Raw genomic sequence first — 22964 nt, forward strand, 5'->3', positions numbered from 1 at the left:
GGAAAATGGCAGTTTCAGTAACACAGGTTGTGCATCCAGAACCTTTGACTTCTCCAATACTGCAGACTGGCACAGATGGAGTAGGCAATTTAAACGTTTCCGACTAGCGCTATGTGAATTAGAGACAAAAGAGTGTCTGAAAATCTTCAAATGGACTTAGATCTGACTTCAGCAAAGCCAATAAAACAAGTGAGACAAAACAAGATGGTGAAAAAACAACGCCGGCATGTTCCAATACCCAATAGAGATTAAGACAAAGAGTTGTTGAACACAATGAAAATCAATGGAAGTGGAGCGTAGTTCTAGCGGGAAGACCAGCAGGTGTACATCATCACATCATTAGCTGGGTAACTCCTAGCCAATCGCATGTAAGCCATTGCTTTATAAGTCCGCTCACAATCTATCACATTGCTGTTTCGGTGTGCTAACACCGCAACCTCCACCTCCCCACCACCACCAGTTGAGCCATGTCCCGCAGGGGGGTAGGCTCCTCGCCCCTGCCTCCTATCTCCAGCAGGACATGACGGTTCCGGGTACAACTCCCTCGGACTGCCGGACGGGGCCTACACCAAAGAGAGAGACATTACCTCCCGTTTTACATCTATCAAATAAATGGCATCTCAAACGTCACTCAAGTCTGCGTGTCTTCCCGATAGAATGGGAGTCATATCAAAAGTGTAATGCCCTAGAGAATGGTGTGCTGGTGTGGGAGTGTTTCCCAAGCTAAATTGTATAATTTTAATATGTGTTGATCACACTTAACTAAACAACTGGGTCAGAAAGTCACATCCTAAGAGCAGTAAATCAATATCTCATAATGCTTTCCGATACCACATTGTTCCCAAATCTGGACGTCATGTTAGGCATTTGGCAAATACCCTCCCCACGCAATCAAAAACTCCACTCTATTTGAGAGATACTTTTCAATTGCCTTCTAATTGGAATTATGTCGACCCCAGAGTATTCCAAAGACGGATGTCTCAGTTGTTGGAAGACTTTGATGGAGTGATCTGTCATGCTGATGATATCCTAGTATTTGGACAAGACAAGGCAGAGCATGACGGGTGTCTACAACTTGTGCTCAAGAATTTACAAGCTGAGGGACTCACACTCACATAAGAAGTTTGAGTTTAGCAAGTCAGAAATGCTTTTTGTCAGACATAAAATCTCTGGTCTGGAAGTAGACCCAAACAAAGTGAAAGCCATCCTTCAAACACCAGAACCAACATTGGAGTGCGGGGTATGTTATGGGCTCAAAATCTCTTCAAAAGTATTGTGGTAATGGATCCAAAAATAATAAGCGTGAATCAAAATAATAAATAATAAGTGCAAATAAATTAATTAGCGCAAAAATAAATAAAAAGTGCAGATCAAAAATAATTTGAAGAGATCAAAATATAACATTAATAAAAAATATATAAACACATTTAAAATATGCTGCAAAAACAAAAAAACAAAAAAAAAAACAATATCTTATGCTGTATTTTTTTAAGTTCTGTGCTTGGTTTTCCAAAACTTGTGAGTAGAGTTTCATGTAAATCAGGCAAATTGCATCCCTTTTGGTCCACTAGTTCTTGATCAACAGCTCCTCCTCTAGCCAATCATTCGAAGAGGGGAGGTGATTGGTTATATCCAAGATGGCGGCGCGGTAGCACGCAGCGGCCACTCCGGATCCACAATGGTGCTATTTTTGTTAAAAAAGCCCGACTTTTGCAACACATGGACATCGGAGCAACCAGTGTTCGTGTCTACCATCGCCAGACACTACTCAAATATAAGACTCATGCAAATACCAAGCTGCATGATGATCTGCAGGAGGCGCTACGCGTACTCGGCTTGCTGCGGAGACCAGGCCTCCAGCCCTCGGCGTCGCCTGATGCCGGTGGCCGGGGGAGAGGACGCCGTAAGCGGTGTGCGAGAAAGCGGAAGCGCGGAAAGAGGGCGGGGTCCATGCTAGGCTAAAACAAACCCTAGCCGGCCGGCTCTCCCGCCTATCCTGCTCTCAAATGTTTGCTCCTGGACAATAAACTGGACTATATCCGACTCCAGCAGGCTACGCAGCGTGAGTTTAGAGACTGCTGCGTCTTTGTTTTCACGGAGACGTGGCTCAGTGACAGAGTTCCGGATGCCGCCATTCAGCTAGACGGGCTCGCCTCGTTTCATGCCGACAGAAATACAGCTCTCTGCGGTAAGACTCGCGGTGGTGGCTTGTGTGTTTACATCAACACGGAATGGTGCAAGAACTCTATGCTAGTCTCTAGTTACTGTTCATCGCTGTTGGAGCTTGTGACTGTTAGATGCAGACCTTTTATCTACCACGGAATTCACCAATGTTTGCATAACCGAGTTTACATTCCCCAGCGCTAATGCTAAGGAAGCGCTCTGTGAACTGTATGGGGCTATGAGCTGAACTGCAAGAACGCTCACCCCGACGGACTGTTTATTGTCGCCGGAGATTTCAACCATGCAAATCTCAAGACAGTGCTCCCTAAATTCCATCAGTATGTGGACTTTGCAACGAGAGGGGCTAACGCGCTTGATCTTGTTTACACAAACATCCCAGGCGCTGCACCGGGCGGAGCCCCGCCCCCACCTCGGCTACTCAGACCACATCTCTGTTATGTTAATTCCAGCATACAGACCGGCTCGTCAGACGCACAAAACCGCTTCAGAAGCAGGTGAAAACCTGGCCAGCAGGAGCCATCTCTGCTCTTCAGGACTGTTTTGAGTGTACTGACTGGCACATGTTCAGGGAGGCTGCAACATATGGCGATTCTACCAACTTGGAGGAATACACAGCATCAGTGACCAGCTACATCAGCAAGTGCACTGATGATGTCACTTTCTCCAAGACCATCACCACACGCTCCAACCAGAAGCCATGGATGACTGCGGAGGTGCGCACGCTGCTGAGGTCCCGAGACTCCGCCTTCAGAGCAGGCGATAAGGCAGCCCTAAGAACAGCTAGGGCCAAACTGTCATTGGCAATCAGAGAGGCAAAGCGCGCACACGCCCAGAGAATCCACAGTCACTTCCAGGACAGCGGTGACACGCGGCGCATGTGGCAGGGCATCCAGGCCATCACCAACTACAGGACAACATCAGTTGCCTGTGACAAAGATGCCTCCCTTCCAGATGTGCTGAACGACTTCTACGCTCGGTTTGAAGTGCAGAACGACGTGATGGCGAGGAAGTCCACCCCTCCTCCCAATGACCAGGTGCTCTGTCTTACCACGGCAGATGTGAGGAAAACTCTACGTAGAGTCAACCCACGGAAGGCTGCTGAACCAGACAACATTCCTGGCAGAGTGCTCAGAGGATGTGCAGACCAGCTAGCAGATGTTCTTACCGACATCTTCAACATCTCTCTGAGCAGCGCCGTTGTTCCAACGTGCTTCAAGGCCACCACCATCATCCCCATGCCAAAGAAGTCTTCAGTGTCCTGCCTCAACGACTACCGTCCCGTCGCGACTTACACCCATCATCATGAAGTGCTTCGAGAGGCTCGCCATGAGGCAGATTAAGACCCAGCTGCCCCCTCACTAGACCCACTGCAGTTTGCGTGATCGTTCAAACCGCTCAACGGACGATGCCATCACCACAACCCTCCATCTGGCCCTCACCCACCTAGACAATAAGGACTCATACGTTCGAATGCTGTTCATAGATTTCAGCTCAGCATTCAACACAATCATTCCCCAGCACCTGATTGGAAAGCTGAACCTGCTGGGCCTGGACACCTCCCTCTGCAACTGGATCCTGGACTTCCTGACTGGGAGACCTCAGTCAGTCCGGATCGGGAACAGCATCTCCACCACCACCACACTGAGCACTGGGGCCCCCAGGGCTGTGTGCTCAGTCCACTGCTGTTCACTCTGCTGACTCACGACTGTGCAGCAATGCACAGCTCGAATCACATCATCAAGTTCGCCGATGACACGACCGTGGTGGGTCTCATCAGCAAGAACAACGAGTCAGCATACAGAGAGGAGGTGCAGCGGCTGACGAACTGGTGTAGAGCCAACAACCTGTCCCTGAATGTCGACAAAACAAAAGAGATGGTTGTTGACTTTAGGAGAGCACAAGGTGAACATACTCCGCTGAACATCGACGGCTCCTCTGTGGAGATCGTCAAGAGCACCAAATTTCTTGGTGTTCACCTGGCGGAGAACCTCACCTGGTCCCTCAACACCAGCTCTATCACCAAGAAAGCCCAGCAGCGTCTCTACTTTCTTCGAAGGCTGAGGAAAGCACATCTCCCAACCCCCATCCTCACTACATTCTATAGAGGGACTATTGAGAGCATCCTGAGCAGCTGCATCACTGCCTGGTTTGGGACTTGCACCGTTTCGGACCGCAAAGCCCTGCAGAGGATAGTGAGGACAGCTGAGAAGATCATTGGGGTCTCTCTTCCCTCCATCAAAGACATTTACAAAAAACACTGTATCCACAAAGCAACCAGCATTGTGGACGACCCCACACACCCCTCACACAAACTCTTTACCCTCCTCCCGTCTGGCAAGAGGTACCGAAGCATTCGGGCCCTCACGGCCAGACTGTGTAACAGCTTCTTCCCCAAGCCATCAGACTTCTCAATACTCAGAGACTGGTTTGACACACATGTGTCCTGAGTTGCACTTTAATAACTGTCACTTTATAACTGTCTGCTACCTCAATAACTGCTATGTGCATAGAACATTATCTCATAGTATGTTATGTTTACATTTTTAGAAACTGTCATCTTTTTGCACTACTGAGTACTGGTCGGCGCTGCACTGTCTATTGTCCTGTTCATTGTCAGTAATTTGTTGTACTGTCCTGTACTTTTTGCACATGTTTGCACGTGCACTTTATATAGGTATATATAGGTAGTTTATATAGGTATTTTATTTCGTTGTGTAGTCTCATGTGGTCCTATGTTGGTCCTTTGTTGTTTTTATGTAGCACCATGGTCCTGGAGGAACGTTGTCTCGTTTTGCTGTGTACTGTACTAACTGTATATGGTTGAAACGACAATAAAAACCACTTGACTTGACTTGATGTCATTCCAATGCAACTCTGACGGCTGCTGCTCAATATTATATTATTTGTGATTGATAGATACGCTGCTTTTGTCTGTTTTGAGTATTTTCTGTCAGCTCTAGGAAACAATGTGTTGTCCGGGTAGGCCATTATCAAAGACCATATCAAGTCAGCTGAATTTAGTTAGCAGAGTTTTAGTTTAGGCATTATTTAAGACTTCCTTGTTTGTAGGTTATTGGCTGCATATCTAAAAACAAAAAAAAACAAAGCTGGGTTGGTGTGGATGTTTGTTTCATGTTTTTACTAGCTGTACCAATGTAGTTGCGAGTTCAGAACCCAACATGATCTGCTTTTCCATGTTTTTGTATGTGCCGTTATGTATTGATCCTACATTGGCATCGTTGTCACGTCAAATGTAATTTATTTTTCCACAATACTGCAGCGAAATCAGAAACAAGTGACCAAGCGTCCCCACGCCAATAAATAATGCAATAAAGTTGGCTTGACGCTGGATGATCTTTATTTACAATTAGTCGCACATTTAGGGACCTGTATCTAATGATATAGGCAACATTGGAGCATACATATCCAAAACATTTACAAACATTTCCATAACATAGAGTATACAACTGTGCATGTAGGAGTCATCAATAATTGACACCTTTTAGATTTTTTATATAATTAAAAGAACTAATTATATGTAAGCATCTCTATATTCATCAGTATTGTTATAGGCCTTGGTGTCGGGAACTGGATTTTATTTAATGGAAAAGCGGATCAAGTTGCGTTCTGAATTCATGACTACATTGGTACAGCTAGTAAAAACATGCATCAAACATCCACACCACACATATTTTTAGTCCCCCTTCTGTCACTCACTCGACATTGTGTCGATGTAGTGACACTAGGGGTCTCTTTTGAGAGTCTCGGTTACCTCTTATCTTTGAGAAAAGGCCAATGAGAATTTACGAACAGAATTTGCATGCCCCTCCCCCGGACATATGGGTATAAAATAAGGGAAGCATGCATGTTCAGACAGATTTTTTTCTTCGGAGCTGAGCGGTTGTTTTTCAGTGAGCTGAGTAAAACCCACTCCTGTTCCACTGACCCCTAAAGAGCATACGCTGTTGGAAATATGGCGCATTTCAGCGGCTCTAGCAGCCCCACATGTCGCACCTTCTACCCATGGGTATAGGTCCGGTGCGGCTGGCGCTGGAGGCGATTTTGGGAATTTAACGGGCGCGGTTTCGCTGGGTAAATCCCCACTGACCACCCGTTCCCCAGCATGCTCATTGCCCCTGTATTGTTCAGAGATGAAACCGGCTCACCTTACGGCCAGTTTGATGTCTCTTTCGGAGACCCCGAGCTGGATGAGAGTTTCAGAGCTGCATCGGAGAGCATCTTGGCGGAAGTATAATGTGCCCTCCATGGAGGAGAAAGCTCGTCATGGAGGTCATCAAAGAAAGGAAGGGACTAATGTAGCGTTCCCTTCCTTTGGCCACCAGACAGAAATCTGTCTCCCAACTTGGAGCGTTTGGGGGTCTCATGTTCGTGTGGCCAGTCTAGCTGTAGTCTGGCCACCGCCCGAGTAACCACCTCGAGCAATTCCTCAGCCGCTTTATTATTGTGTGAGGAAAAGAGGTGAGTAGCTCAAAGTCCGCAGACTCAAGATATTCGCCGTCCCCCTCATGAACAGAAGAGAAGAACTTCATGATCACGATAATGACTGGCTGGATCTGGGGAGAGAGCGATAGGGAAGAACCCGTCTCTCGGTCCTCGGACAGATCCATTCGCGATCCCCAAGATGGAAGAGTGGGCGCAGACTCTCGGTAGTAAGCGAGACGAGTATGAAGCATTTTGACTGAAAGCAGATAGCAATGCTCGCACCCGCCCTGCCCCAACACAAGAGCAGCATGCTCTTCCCCCAAACACACAAAACAAATCTGGTGTGTGTCCGTTTCAGCCATAGAGCATAAACACGGGAACACACACTGCTTGCTTTGTTTATCAGTCATTTTTTTGTATTTATTTTTTTTTTTTTTTAAAGGAAGGTTTCTGCGCACTGCCTAACAAATTCTAACTCCTAACAGAGGAAAATAGAAGTTTTTGACAGGGTTGAGAAGTACAACACACACATAATGGTCTGAAGACAAAAGACCTGACGATGAACCTGTGGCGCATCTATTTATAGCCCCTGTACCGGCGCATCCTGATGATGTCACCGGCTGAGGCTATAAATTGTAATCAATTTCATTGACATGTTGCGCACATATTCACAGCTGGTCACTCCTAAAGCGATAAATCAGCGCAGCATCAAAGTGTAGCTTTTGATAGGGAACAGTAATATAACCAAGGAAAGCATGATTTTGTTTGCTATTCTGATGACTTTGCTTTAATTTTTTTTTCAGCATATTATAAATGTGTTTATATATTTTTGATTCATGCTTTTTTTATCTGCACTAATTATTTTGATCTGCACTTTTTATTAATTCCTGAGCTTCTTATTTTTTTTATCTGTGCTTATTATTTTTTGTTTCACGCTTATTATTTTGTTTCACGCTTATTATTTTTGGATCCGTGACGGGTTTTGTCAAAATTCCTCCCTTAGCTTGCAACTATGACTATACTCCAAAAATAGCTACTCTAGGACAGAGAAGAGTGGTGCTGGGAGAATCACAGAGACAGGGCTTTTGTAGACTCAAAGAGGTGCTCAGATCACCTAAAGTGCTTGCACAGTATACACCAGAGAGAGTGTCTGAGGCCGTTGGAAAATGCAACAATTTGAGCATAATTAAACTTTATGCAGATGAGCAGCAACACGATGTGACTGCCAGTGACTTCACCTCAGGTGATTTTATTGAGTTTAAGTCAATTTCAGGCAACATAAGGGGTAGCGTTAGTTGGTGATGCAACAAAAATGAGTCAATCTTTGTGCAAATATGCAGTGATGTGATACAGAAACTACCAATGGGAATGCAGACAATGAAGCTTTATCTGCCTTATGCATTTGGGTACTATTAATTGCTGTCCATGTGAATGCTCTATGCAATAGTCCAGTTTCTAAAATCAGCAGTTTAGCTGTAAGCTTTTGCAGATCATGACCTTTAGTTCTGGGAAGGCGGAGGGTTTCAGTGAGAAACTTAGCCTTCTCGGACACTCCAAAATACTTGATTATCAATGCTTGCTATGATAGTTCTCACTATTTGAGGCTCAGGGTTACTGAAAAGAAGGTTGGTGGTTCAAGCCCCAGCACCACCAAGATGCCACTGCTGGGCCCTTGAGCAAGACCCTTAACCCTATCTGCTCCAGGGGCGCCGTATCATGGCTTACCCTGCACTCTGACCCCAGCTTAGTTGGGATATGTGAAAACTAATACATTTCACTGTATATATATGCAAAAAACTGTGTGTATAATGTGTGACCAAAATAAAGGATTCTATTCGATTCTATATTATTGTGGGTGGTGTGGTGTATTGGTAAATGGCCCTAGACTGGCAACCAGAAGGTTCCTTGTTCGATCCATGCCTAAAGCTTTCACAGTTGTGCCCTTGGTACTCAGCCCAAAGTTTCTTAAAGGGTTTTATCCCTTTAATAATTTCATGGTGATGTTGTACAATGACAACACATGAAAGTCCTGAATACGTGGTGATAAATAAAGACTCTGTTCTAGAGATTCTGCAATATTTTCACCACATACCTGTGCAGTAGCCACTGTTCCATGCCGGTCCAAGCTGATTTTATGCTGCTGAGTGCTGGTTTGGTGTTAGTCTACCTGGTGGACTAGCAAGTTGAGCACCAGTAAAAAAAAATGGTTGCCAACCAGCATGTTCTTTCTGATAAAGCTGGTTGACCAAGGGAGGCTTTCTGATTAACCCTTGTGTGTCAGTTTAAAAAAGTTTCTCAGAGTCCTTAAAGAACCAAATTACTGCCATAGTAGTATTATATATTAATATTATTTTCCACTTTCAATGAGCTAATTTTTTTAACCAACATGAGTCCTGATCATAACTACCAACTTTTCATTCACGTCCAGGATTTTTATGAAGAAAAAAAACACAAAACATTTATTATTTTCCATATGTTTTTGGATTATCACAGTCTGGAATATGTCATTGATTAGCAACAACATTTATTTTGATGCATTATTATTTTTTGAGAAGTATCAGATTAAAAAAAAATAATAAAAAACTTACACAGTACCTTAGAAGACAAAAATGTTGGTCTACCTATCATTATGAGGACTTTCCAGAGACATAATTATTTTTATACTGTACAAACTATAGATTCTATCCCCTAAACCTAACCCTCCCAAAAAAACTTTCTGCATTTTTACATTTTCAGGACTGAGACATGGGAAATTTTATACAAGGACCATGATACCTCTAAGTGTGTGTCTGGGATAAATTCAGTAAGGCAAATGACCATTAGCACTGGAGCTGGAAACAGCTTTAGTGACAGTAGTTAACAACATTACTGTGGCTGTAATAATGTAATAAAATGTCTTGCAGTTTGTTATTCATATATTAATCACAGTTTATCTCAAAACCAATATAACTGTATTAGAATTTAAGTTGGTGTAATTTAATAGAAATAATTGGGAATGTTGAAACGCTACCACGTGTTAAGTGTGTGTTTAACAGTTCCAAAATGTATAACTGATGTTTCATGAGTCTTTTTAATACTGCACGGACCTGTTTGACGTGCTCCTCCATTGAATTAGAATAAATCAGGATGTTGTCGATATAAACTATCAGACACTGATTCAACATATCTCTAAACACATCATTGACGAAAGACTGGATCACAGAAGGGGTGTTGGACAAGCCGAACGGCATAACCAAGTATTCATAGTGGCCGCTGGTGGTAGAAAAGGCTGTTTTCCACTCGTCCCCCTCCAGAATGCGGATTAAGTTAGAAGCGCAGCGTAGGTCGAGCTTAGTGTAAATCTTAGCAGATCGTAGTTGTTCTAAGGCTGCGGGGACCAGAGGTAACGGATATCGGAACTTGATTGTGATATCGTTCAGGCCACGATAATCAATACAGGGACGGAGACCCCCGTCCTTCTTACCCACGAAGAAGAATCCCGCTGCTGCTGGTGAGGTGGATGGACGGATGAATCCCTTGGCTAATTCTTCCTCGATATACCTCTTCATGGCATTAGATTCGGGTTCTGATAGGGGAAAAATTCTGCCTCTGGGCGGTGAAGCATTGGGCATTAAATCGATAGCGCAATCACTCGAACGATGAGGCGGTAATTGTGAGGCTTTGGATCTGCTGAATACTTCACTCAGGTATGCGTATTCTGAAGGTATTTGTGGAGTTCCGCCAGTTTCCTCCAGTACCTTGGTAATTCGCACGGAAATAGGGGTGACAGGTTCTAAACATTTATTTAAACAGTCCGATCCCCATCGTATGATCTGTTTGTCTCGCCAAGAGACTTGTGGGTTGTGAACTTGCAGCCAGGGTAAACCAAGGATGACTGGATTGTGAGGAGAATGAATAACAAAAAAACGAATGGTCTCGGTGTGTAATACCCCAACTCGTGGGTCGGTTGTAGAATAAAGCACCTGGCCAGTGCCTAGGGGACGTCCATCTAACGCTGCCACTGTCAAAGGAGGGTTACATGGAATTAATGGGATATTATGTTGAAAAGCTAAGGCTACGTCAATTAAGTTACTGGCCGCCCCTGAATCCAACAATTATTCCATCTGCATTAATAATTCCATATTAATATTTCCATCTGCACAAGTTATATTTACGGGTACTTCTAGACAGGTAGTGGATTGAATAGAGAATAGTGCTTGTGTGCTTGAGAGGGTCGCATCGGGCAGTTTGCTCTCAGATGTCCCGATTGACCACAATATAGACAGAGGTGGTTGTTAGGTGGGTGTGAACACATCTCTCCTCCTGGGAGACACGACAGCTCGGACTGTGCCAAAGAGCCACTGGGAGACACTTTTCCAGGCGGCTTACTATAACCTAATGGCTGGTCACTTAGATCATGAAAAAATTTTGGACCATATAATTGCCTGTTTTTTTTTTTTGCCGTACATTCAAAGTGAAATGATGCGCAAATGGTGTGTGGTGTGCCGTGAATGAAAGTTGGTGAATCCACCGGCCACCCCAAAAGCGTCATTGCGCCCTCTGCCGTTGATCGGCCGTTGATTGTTGACAAGGTCCATGCCAATTCTCTCGAAGGGGACCTTGACGGGCCATTAGAGCGGACCGCACATGGCCATCACTTTGTATTAGTTCTCGTGGACTACGCAACGCAATATTCAGAAGCAGTGCCTCTATGCAACATCTCAGCACGTAGTGTTGTGGAGGCACTCTTCAGAATTATCTCCCATGTGGGGATTCCAAAGAAAATCCTCACTGACCAAGGCACAACATTTATGTCACGTACACCATGTGAACTGTATGAATTATTAGGCATTAAATCGATTCGCACCAGCGTTTATCACATGCAAACAGAATGGTTGGTCGAATGATTTAATAAGACCTTGAAAAACATGATTCTTAAGTTTGTACATGAAAAGTCCTTGAATTAGTGTCCCCCTAGGGTAAGATTTGCGCCCTACGCAGACTGCATAATATGCGTATAGGGAGCGGTGGTGCTGTTTGCTACTCTAAACATAAGACTTATTGTAGGGTCATGAAGTTACACACACTTATGTACTGAAAGGCTGCTCCCACAATTCTAGATGTTCTTCAAAAGCATGTCTGTTATGTAGTAACTTGGTACTTTAAAGGGTCTGTAAATCCTATTGAATGCACGCTATGCCCCTAGGAAGGTCTCAATGTTTCCCTACTCAGATGTCCTTCAAAAGAAATGAGCAGCACAAGTTTAAAATGACAGCTGACAGTTTGCGATATCCCTATCATGGTTTCGCTGACTATCTTAAATGAAAGTGTTGCATCACATATTTTGTTGTACAAAGTTAGATGCATGGTAGAAAAAACAAACTAACTTGCTTACTTGCTTTTATTTTGTACTTACCTTGGTCTTTTTCTTTGTTTAGATTTGTGCTCATTTGTCAATAAATAAGTTAAATCATGAAACTCTACATGCCGAAAGCTGATAGGTACTTTGACGTCAATAAAGAATTCTGAAAGAAGTCTGTTAGCCAATCAATTTGCATAATTCCTCTTCGTCTAACATTTAAATTGCCTCCGTTATTTGCAAGTAAGTCAGTTTCATTGCAGTGCACTATGAGAGTTTTCTCACTGAAACCCTCCTCCTCTCCAGCACCATATGTGTAGATGTGCTTCAGGGATTTAATGTCTAATTGTGCAGCATCAAACATAGCAAATCTTTGTATTTTCTGAGAAGAAGTAGTCTTTTTTTGCAGCATAAGCAAATGTAACCTGCCAAAACCAAATCTACTAACTCATCACTTTAATTAACATTTAGAGAGTTTTTGTGCTCTGGGGGGGTCTCTGAAATGTGATGGCAGCTGTTTTCATCTTCAAGACTCCTGTTCATGGAGGGCTCTGCAAACTGTGAGAATGTATTCGCTCCCACTTAACGAGTCAAGCGTGTCTATGAGTGGCTGTGTGTGCTAAAAACGAAACTGTGGCTTGTCAGTCCTGCACAGAACACTACATAGGCTCAAACGCATGACCACATTACATCAAAACAAAGAACAGAGAAAATAACATCACCATTGCTTCCGGGAAGACCCACACAACATTTTGAAAAAGCTAACACCTCATCTGTTTGGTTTATAAGCAACGATTTGCATTAAAAAATACAATAAATCTCCTCCCCCAAATCAAATAAAAACCAAAAACTATTAGCAGTAGGAATTTTAAAGAAAAGTACAGGTGTATACCATTTTTTACATAATTAATAATAAAGAATTGGCTTTTGTGCATTATTTATTATCTACATGATACTATGATAGACAATAATATTCTGGTGTGAGTAGCCACACCCTGTGTGGTGTAGTTCAACATATGCATATAGAGTACGTTTGGTTACGTATGTAACCTCCGTTCCCCGAGGGAGGGAACGACACGTTGTGTCGGAGAAGCGACACTAGGGTTCTCTCTTGAGCACCGATATCCACCTCTGATCTATGAAAAAAGGCCAATGAGAGTTGGCAGCCGGTATTTGCATGTCCCGCCCCCGGACATACGGGTATTTAAGCGGCGCAAATACGGGAGTTCATTCAAGATTTTTCTGAGGAGCCGGATATGGTCCGGCCACAACAGTGGCTCGGTTCAGCGACATGGCGGAGGAAAGACACAACGTGTCGTTCCCTCCCTCGGGGAACGGAGGTTACATACGTAACCAAACGTTCCCCTTCTGTCGCTCTCTCCACGTTGTGTCGGAGAAGCGACACTAGGGGACCCAATCCAATCTTGCCATGCGCTGAACCGTGTATGTGAACCGCCGATACAGAGGCGGGCAGGGATTTCATCCAGTGCCGCGCATCGTCTGTACCTGGCTGCATGTACCCTTCCCCAATGCCCCATAAGATCATCGGAATCCTTCTAGTTACCCTGGAAGGGGAACAAGGCGATGTTTGCCAACATGGGAACGGGCCAGCCTGGCTGGGCCTCTTTTCTCTCTATGTTTCTCGCATAGAGCAATCACGGCCAGGGCCCTTACATGCATATAGGGAAGGGGGTCTTACCCAGACCCTGCGGAGACCACACCTGCCCTTTTTCTTGGGGTGGAAAAGTGGTAGACAGGTCACACGGCCGTCTTAGGGCTCGTGTGGAAAGTATGGTGCGGTGGTAGATCCAGCCTCGAAAGGGGGGAGTTGCTACAGCACGGCGACCGGGGCAGCTGTAACTGCCTAAGGGAGACACGGGGGTCCGCTCGTAAGGGGACAGAACCATGGAATTACACACAGGGGGAGTCCGAGCAGGAGGCCTTACCTGTGGAGCACCTATACCAGTACAGGGTAGCCATCAGGGTACCCGCAGTGGCTTGGGTCAGCGAGTTCCTCCGCTGAACCACAGACCCGGAGGGCTGGGGAGGAATCGACCAGGGTCCCGACTCAGAGTGGGGCGCCCTGGGAAGAAGGCGCACTACTTTACCTTGACGTCAGGAAAAGGGCGCTGGGCGCAAGTGATCCACCCGGCCGGTCGGTCTATGTGTTACCGAGTTCTACGGGCTCGGACCTGAGAAAACACGAGACGCAACCGACTCAACACGGAGGTTGTAAAACCTCGCAAAGGTGTTGGGTGTTGCCCAACCCGTGGCTCTACAGATGTCTGCTAGGGAGGTGCCCTTGGCCAGTGCCCACGAGGATGCAACACCCCTTGTTGAGTGAGCTCGGACCCGCAAGGGTAGGGGCACGGCCTGGGTGTGATAAGCCAGTGTGATGGCGTCGACAACCCAGTGGGCGAGCCTCTGTTTGGAGACGGCATTCCCTTTCTGCCGTCCCCCAAAGCAGACAAAGAGCTGCTCAGAGCGTCTGGTGCTCTGTGTGCGGTCCAGGTAAATGTGCAGGGCGCGCACTGGACATAGCAACGAAAGGGCTGGGTCTGCCTCCTCCCAGGGCAGCACTTGCAGGTTCACTACCTGATCTCGGAAGGGTGTGGTAGGAACCTTGGGCACATAGCCCGGTCGTGGTCTTAGGATCACAGACGTATCTGCCGGACCGAACTCCAGGCAAGTGTCGCTGACAGAGAACGCTTGCAGGTCCCCGACCCTCTTGATAGAGTCGAGCGCGATCAGCAGGGCCGTCTTAAGAGAGAGGGCCCTGAGTCCAATTGATTCAAGTGGCTCGAAGGGAGGTCTCTGGAGTCCTGCCAAGACTACCGAGAGATCCCAGCAGGAAACTAGGCCTGGCTGGGAGGGATTCAACCTCCGGGCGCCTCTCAGGAACCTGAGGATCAGGTCGTGCTTACCCAAAGACTTGCCGTCTACAGAATCGTGGTGGGCGGCAATGGCGGCATCATACACCTTGAGGGTGGACGGGGACAGCCTCCTGTCCAGCCTCTCCTGTAGGAACAGGAGCACTGACTTGATCGCGCATCTCTGTGGGTCTTCAGTTCGGGAAGAACACCAATCTGCGAACAAGCGCCACTTTAGGGCGTAAAGGTGCCTGGTAGAGGGGCTCTGGCTTGGTTGATTGTATTCACAGCGATCGGCCGGTAAGCCGGCTAGCTCTTCCGCATCCCGTCCAGGGACCAGACGTGGAGGTTCCCAGAGGTCTGGGCGTGGGTGCCAGAGCGTGCCCCGTCCCTGAGAGAGGAGGTCCTTTCTCAGGGGAATTCGCCAGGGAGGAGCTGTTGCGAGAAGTCTGAGTTCCGAGAACCAAGTCCGAGTGGGCCAGTAGGGGGCCACTAATGTGACTTGCTCCTCCCTGACCTTGCACAGCACCGGTGCAAGAAGGCTCACTGGGGGAAATGCGTACTTGTGCAGCCCCGAGGGCCAGCTGCGTGCCAGCGCATCTGTCCCGAGGGGAGCCTCTGTTAGGGCGTACCAGAGCAGGCAGTGGGAGGTTTCCTGGGAGGCAAACAGGTCTACCTGGGCCTTGCCAAACCGTTCCCAAATCAGCTGGACCGACTGGGGTGAAGCCTCCACTCCCGCCCGGGCAGGCGTTGTCGTGATAGCGCGTCCGCTACGACGTTGAGCTTGCCGGGGATGTGAGTGGCACGCAGCGACTTGAGTCGCTGCTGGCTCCATAGGAGGAGACGGCGGGCGAGTTGTGACATGTGGCGGGAGAGTACGCCGCCTTGGCGATTTATGTACGCCACCACCGTGGTGCTGTCCGATCTCACGAGGACATGTTTGTCCCGAACTAACAGGAGGAACTTCCTGAGAGCAAGAAGGACGGTCAGCAACTCCAGGCAATTGATGTGCCAACGCAGCGGGGCCCCTTTCCAGCGGCCTGCTGCTGCGTGCCCGCTGCACACGGCACCCCACCCGGACCGGGAGGCGTCGGTTGTGACCAGAACGCGTCGGGACACCTGCTGTAGGGGCAGGCGGGGGTGATCCTTACCCGATGCATGCCGTGGTGCCATGCTTGTCTTGGGACTCAAGTCTGGAGCCAGTGCTGGAGTGGTCTCATATGCATCAACCCCAGCGGCGCGACCGCCGTGGAGGACGCCATATGCCCCAGGAGCCTCTGGAAAAGTTTTAGAGGGACCACTGTGCCTGGCTTGAAGGAAGCGAGGCAGTCCAGCACCGACTGAGCACGCTCGCTCGTGAGACGTGCTGTCATTGAGACTGAGTCTAACTCCAACCCGAGAAAACAGATGCTCTGAACCGGAGTGAGCTTGCTCTTTTCCCAGTTGACCTGAAGCCCCAAACGGCTGAGGTGCTGGAGCACCTGGTCTCTGTGTGCGCATAGTAACTCTCGAGAGTGTGCTAGGATGAGCCAGTCGTCGAGGTAGTTGAGAATCCGGATGCCGGCTACTCGTAGCGGGGCAAGGGCCGCCTCTGCGACCTTCGTGAAGACGCAAGGGGACAGAGACAGGCCGAAGGGGAGGACTTTTTACTGAAACGCCTGGCCGTCGAACGCGAACCGTAAGAAGGGTCGGTGTCGTGGCAGAATTGAGACGTGAAAATACGCGTCCTTCAGGTCTACCGCTGCGAAACAATCTAGATGCTGAACGCCAGCCAGAATATTTCTCTGCGTGAGCATTTTGAACGGGAATTTTAACAGGGCCCGATTGAAAACTCGCAGGTCCAGGATTGGTCGTAAGCCGCCGCCTTTCTTGGGTACAATGTAGTAAGGGCTGTAGAAACCCTTCCTCATTTCGGTTGGAGGGTCGGGCTCCACCGCGCCCTTGGCTAAGAGGGTCGCAATTTCTGTGTGCATTGAACCGGCATGCTCGCTGTGTACTGCGGAAAAGCGGACGCCCCTGAAGGGGGGCGGGAGCCGGGCAAACTGAATTGCGTAACCGAGTCGAATGGTCTGTTGCAGCCAGCGTGATGCATTTGGAAGTGAAAGCCACGCTTCCCAGCTCTGCGCTAGGGGCACCAAAGAGACGAGTATTTTGGACGTACCCGGCGGGGCCTCGCAGCGGGGCGGAACAGGTAGTGCAGCGTCGGGCGGCTTCATTGCGGCCTGAGGCTGAGGTGCTGAGAATAGACTCAAAGCACTTACCTTGCTCCGCGCACCCGGCAGGGGGCGGGTTCGTGACTGAGGAGGAGGTCTGATGCTGGCGTCCTCTGGACTCGTCTAAACCGGCCGGCCGGGGGACAGTCGTGGGCAGGCAGAAGGCGGGATCGCCGCGTCCGGTGTACCGGGACTGTCGTAATCTGAAAGCAGATTGCCGTGCAAACCCAATCTAAGAAAGCAAATGGTACATAAACTGGAGAAAACACAACAACTCACAAAGACTGGATAGAAATCAGGGCATTATATAGACCGGTTTAAATGAGGAAATGAAACACAGGTGAGATTAATAAGGAACAGCTGGCAGTGATGAGGGTAGGCCTGGGGGACTCAGGAGACCAGAGCAGATCAGGCGGACGACCTGGAGACCCAGAAGACCAGAGCAGATCAGGCGGACGGCCAGGAGACCAGGTTGGTGGTCACAGGGCTGAAACAGGGTCAGGAGGCCTGGGTGGCGATCACAGGGTCGAGATGGGGTCAGGAGGCCTGGGAGGCAGCTGCAGACTAGAGACTGGAGCCCTGGAAGTCTCTTAGTCCATGGAAGGCAGAGCCATTAGGAGGCTCGAGGGGTGAAGCCTTGGCAGGGGAGCCATGGGAGGCTCGAGGGGCGAAGCCGTAGAATGCAGAGTCGAGGCAAGCTCGAGGGGCAAAGCCATGGAAGGCGTAGAGATAGGAGGCTTGAGACAAAGAGTGAACATGGGAAGAGACTCGGGAACAACCTCTGTGGTCATTGGCATGGGCAGAGACTTCTGGAATGACCTCTGTGTTTGTGAACACTGGCAGAGACTCGGGAACAACCTCAGTGGTCGTGGGCATGGGCAGAGACTCAGGAATGACTTCTGTGGTCGTGAACTTTGGCAGAAATGTGTTTGCATTGAATGCTTATTTCAAGTCATGAATCATCAAGACTTGCTTTGGTGTTGCCATCCATCTTAGTCCTCATGTCACCCCCTTGACACCCCATAGATTTTTTTAGATCTGCCCCTGCAGGCTACTATGTTTGATGGGAAAAAAATGTTAGAGAGAGTTGCAGCCCCACCTCTAGCATGATTTTTTTAAGCCTACTATGCTTACAGGATGTTGGTTTACCACATGTGAGATCAGTTGGCTAGTTTGAATGTGGCTTACAAATAAAAATGACTAATCTTTCAATCTTACTAATAAACTGTTAAATAGTTCTTAGAATAAATAACCCTAATAAAATTGGTTAAACAGATAAACATAAAAGCAATACACATTCATACTGTAATGTTGGGAAATTGCAGAAAAGTTGAATAAATTGAATAAATGTGTAACATTTTTTTAGGTGTTACCACGGAACACATTTTGTGTTGCTCTACTTTAAACTAAAAGTGTTTCAAAACTTCACAACTAACTGTTGCAGCATGGGACATGTTAAGAAGAGTTAATAGAGTTTTATTTCGGGAGTTTTGAATTTATGTCATGTTGTAAGTGGTTAAGGACACTGGAGGAAACAGGATGTTCAGGCTTTGACGCCCTAATGACATATTTGAACTAAGATGCACTGAACCACACCTATAATGCTTGAAGATGTATCCACAGAAATAACAAAAAATAAATGGCTAAAAATTATGGGAATGTTATTGTCAGCAAAATTGAAATATGCATGACCTTTTTTATTATTATCTTTTTGTTATGTTCTAAATGTGTTGCTGTATAAAATGTATGTCAATTTCTTTGTAATATACTGCAGTCTCACTGTCGGTCTCTCTCACTCCTTCTCAAAGCAAACACAGAAGCACAAGAAGAAGACAAATACAGACTCTTGCAAGCTTCATTGATCATCCAGTAATGATACGATTTAAAATGAAATCAAGTGATACACACTGTCACTCAAGCGTTTCTATGTGAAGTAGACACTACGTCATAAAAAAAAAGAATTTCCTGCAAAGTTTGCATGAAAAGTTCTGATAACAGGAAGTCATTGTTTTTGCAGAGTGTTCATGCAAGACCTTTGTTCACTGAGAGCTTTGCTTTGCATTAATCTTGTCTGGAACTGGAAATGTTTCAAATCATCCTTTTGACAGGTAAGATAAAATATCTTGATGGGTAATTAAGTGCAATGTGGATTACTGGGTATTGATGATTATATGAAATAATATAAACAAGTACAACTTTTACTAATATCCTTGTGCTTATTAAAAGTAAATATTCCCACAATTCACTATATGGTATGAGCTCTGAATCTCTGAATTGTTTTAATTTCTAGTGGCAGTCAGTTTGCAATATGTGCAAGTAACATCTCAAGTAACAGAGGCAATTAATGGTAAGATCAGTATTTCTCTTAATCTGTTGTTTTTTGGATCATGATAAGAACACAGTTTCACGACCAAATCATTTTTACATTGATTATTTCAAAAGTGAAACAATAATATTTTGTTTTCGAAATGCCAGTGGTACGCTTTGAATCTTGATGTAGATTTTTGCATGATGTTTGAGTATTATTTTAATAATTTAATCTGGAATCAGCCACTCTAAATTAACATTTATCAATCTCCTAGAACCTACACTTATATCTAAACCCAAGATTACTCAGAGTCCATCTCACACCGTGCTGTACAGCGCAGATAATGTCACTCTGAAGTGTGAAGTACCTGATGCACCATCTGGTGTACAGTATGACTGGTACAAGGACTCAACTCAGCTTGGATCTCACACTGATAAACTCAACATCACTGAGCCTGGTGGTGGAAGTTATCAGTGCAAAGCAAAAGTAAATATACTCGAGTCTGATAGAAGTGACCCTCACACTTTAACTGTCCAAAGTGAGTACAAATCCATTTGTGCAATGTGATGTGTTATTTACCAAGTATTTTATTTTGGCAAAAATCCTCCAAATGTATATTGTGAATCTGCTTTTGCATTTTTCTTTTTGGCTTTTAGCTGTTCATAATTAAAAGTAGAGGTTTGTCCAGAGCAGAACTTTAATTAATAGTAGTTGTGCTTGTTGTGTCTTTGATTTGAATATGCGGTCTGTATTTACTTTTCAATAGCAATCCCAACAGCAATAACAACTTTGGAATCAAAGTGGGCAGAAGTCTACCTATCTGAAAAAGTAAATCTAAAGTGTAAGATTCAGGGCAGTCCAGATGCCTGGATCTACAAATGGTATAGAAATGGGGTGAGTCTATATGAATCTAATTCTCAATTGGAGATCCAGTCAGCAACAATGGACCACTTTGGAGATTATACTTGCCAGGGATACCTGCAAAATAGAGTGAGCACTGAACGCAGTAATGCTCTTACACTTAAAGTTAATGGTAAGAATAATATATAAATATTGGTTACTTCTTAATTCCCATTCTACAATTTATGCTGTCAAAGTTTTGATGACTTTACTATTATTCTATAATCTTGAATATCATAATAAAGAATGAGTAGGTGTGTCCAAACCTTTGACTGCTTGGGTACAAACTGTAGAGGCCTGAAATAAATTGTTCTGTAAAAAAAAGATGAAATATGTACAAAATAAGGCTGTCGATGTAATGTGTTATTTCATTGCAATGAATTATAAATAAATATTGCATTATAAAGGTAACACAATTAATAAAGCCACCATAATAAGGAATTTTTTCTACCAAAGTCTCAGTCAGCAGGGGGCAGTAAACAGAACACTAGCTGTACAAGAAACAAACCAATAGCTAATCAAAGACAGCTGGACGAAGCAGTGTGCCGGTGTCTTGGGACACATTTTTTAAAGTTTCAACCTGCATTTAGCTTGACACAGCATCCTAAAAATATGGGAATTATGGCTAGAGATGTTGAAAACTATTGAAATGCCAAACAACCACACTGAGGCACAAAAAGCATCTGTTTGATGCATGTGTACAGAAGCAGAACAAGAACACGTCCTGTGAGAACATCTCTTTAGTCTTTTTCTTAAGTCTCTTGAATCATCTTTATTTTGGGACCTTTTTCAGCAAATATTGATGTATGTAATTACTTACGATTAATTTGATGAATTAATCTGAATATCATATAATGATTATATAAATATATTTTATGCAAAAATGTAATCGATTGACAGTAGTAGTACAAAATGTTTGGGAATAAAAGCAGAAAAGCTTTAGCAAAACACATTAGACATTTGTCCAAGTAGAATGCTAATTAATATAGGGATTTAGTAGTTGTGCTGGTTATTTGTGTTTTTAATTTAATTTCCTATCTTCCTACTTATTGATAGCAATCCCAACAGCAAGCCTGACTTTGGTATCTAAATGGGCAGAAGTCTACCCATCTGAAAAGGTCAATCTAAAGTGTGAGATTCAGGGCAGCTCAGAGGCCTGGACCTACAAATGGTATAGAAATGGGGTGAGTCTGCCAGAATCTAAATCTCAACTGAACATCCAGTCAACAACAATGGTCGACTCTGGAGATTATACCTGCCAGGGATCCCTTCAAGACAGAGTAAACACTAAATTAAGTTCTGCTCTTACAGTTACAGTTCATGGTAAGGATACACATTTTAAGAACTCTTCCTTCTCTTCCTTCTATATTATATAGGAATAATGTACAGATTTAGCTGTTTCTGAAGGAAATTGGCAGTTTAATTCACCAAAGTTGCATTCAACTGATCACAAAATATAGTAAGAACAACACCATCTAAACAGGCCCCATTTCCAGCAACACTTTATCCTTGAGTAGTCATGCTAAATTGCTAATTTGGCACTAGAAAATCACTTGCCATTATATCAAACACGACTGAAAGCCATTTGGTTCATTAAATGAAGCTTAACATTGTTTTTGTGTTTGTTTTGCATTCCCACTGTATGCAATAGACTGGCATGTCTTATGGGCAATATTAGGTAAAAAATGGCAAAAAAAGAAACAGCTTTCTCTAGAAACTCATCAGTCAATCATTGTTTTGAGGAATGAAGGCAATACAATGCTTGAAATTGCCAAAAACAATACAAAGGTGTACACTACAATCTTCAAAAACAAAGCACAACTGGCTCTAACAAGGACAGAAAGAAATGTGGAAGGCCAGATGTACAACTAAACAAAAGTATAAGTACATCAGAGTCTCTAGTTAGATAAATAGGCATCTCACATGTCCTCAGCTGACAGTTTCATCAAATTGTACTCGCTCAAAACCAGTTCCCCTTCTATCGCTCTCTCCACGTTGTGTCGGAGAAGCAACACTAGGGGTCTCTCTTGAGCGCCGATATAAACCTCTGTTCTATGAAAAAAGGCCAATGAGAAGTTGGCAGACAGTATTTGCATATCCCGCCCCCGGACATACGGGTATTTAAGCGGGGCAAATACGGGAGTTCATTCAGAAAATTTCTTCAGAGCCGATGGTCGTGTATGCAGTTGCTGCGAGTTACACACAAAGTTCCTGTTATTCCTCTGACTCTCTGCATGCTGTTGGATTTGACAGCGCACAACAGCGTCTTTCTCCTTCATGCACGGCTGTGCATTCTTGTGCCTGGGCGCTTCGACAGCACAGATAAAAAACTCCTCTAAAAGAGCAAAACACAGCGCCGTTGAACATCCTTTTAACTGCACTGCGAGAACATGACCATGACAACGTTGCGGTCGCGGCTTGCTTTCAACCGAAAGCAACCCACTCCAGCCGCCACCCAGCATTGCTCCTTCTTCCCACGGGATTGAGGATGATGCGGTTGGGGATGGCAGCGGGTGCAGCTCCGCCGGGTACGCCCCCTCGGACCACCCGCCCCCCGGCACGCTCGTTGACTCCCGTCCGTGCTTGAGGCAACATCGGCTTGTCTTACAGCCAGTCTGCCTATCCTCTTGAGACCGAAGTGGATGAGCTCGCTGCTGCATCGGAGAGCACGGTATCTGACGCTGAGGACTCCCCTGGGCTGCCGCTTT

General features: G+C 45.5%; 1 protein-coding gene and 1 pseudogene across 2 annotated transcripts in view; both read left to right on the forward strand.

Annotated features, from left to right (window-relative positions):
- The window catches only part of LOC127629264 (myosin-binding protein H-like), a 43545-nt pseudogene extending 24553 nt beyond the window's left edge, over positions 1-18992 (forward strand).
- Positions 18993-19050: 58 nt separating this feature from the next.
- The window catches only part of LOC127629262 (Fc receptor-like protein 5), a 31497-nt gene continuing 27583 nt past the window's right edge, over positions 19051-22964 (forward strand). Inside the window, exons 1-5 of one of the 2 annotated variants that reach the window (XM_052106413.1) lie at positions 19051-19156; positions 19339-19395; positions 19631-19894; positions 20123-20389; positions 21313-21579. In XM_052106413.1, the coding sequence (XP_051962373.1) occupies positions 19132-19156; positions 19339-19395; positions 19631-19894; positions 20123-20389; positions 21313-21579 (880 nt within the window). In that variant the 5' untranslated portion in view covers positions 19051-19131. Of the gene's footprint in view, positions 19157-19338; positions 19396-19630; positions 19895-20122; positions 20390-21312; positions 21580-22964 lie in introns of those variants that run through there. The other variant, XM_052106414.1, reaches the window with a different exon arrangement.

The sequence above is a fragment of the Xyrauchen texanus genome, chromosome 35, assembly GCF_025860055.1.
Source record: "Xyrauchen texanus isolate HMW12.3.18 chromosome 35, RBS_HiC_50CHRs, whole genome shotgun sequence".
In the NCBI taxonomy this organism is placed as follows: domain Eukaryota; kingdom Metazoa; phylum Chordata; class Actinopteri; order Cypriniformes; family Catostomidae; genus Xyrauchen; species Xyrauchen texanus.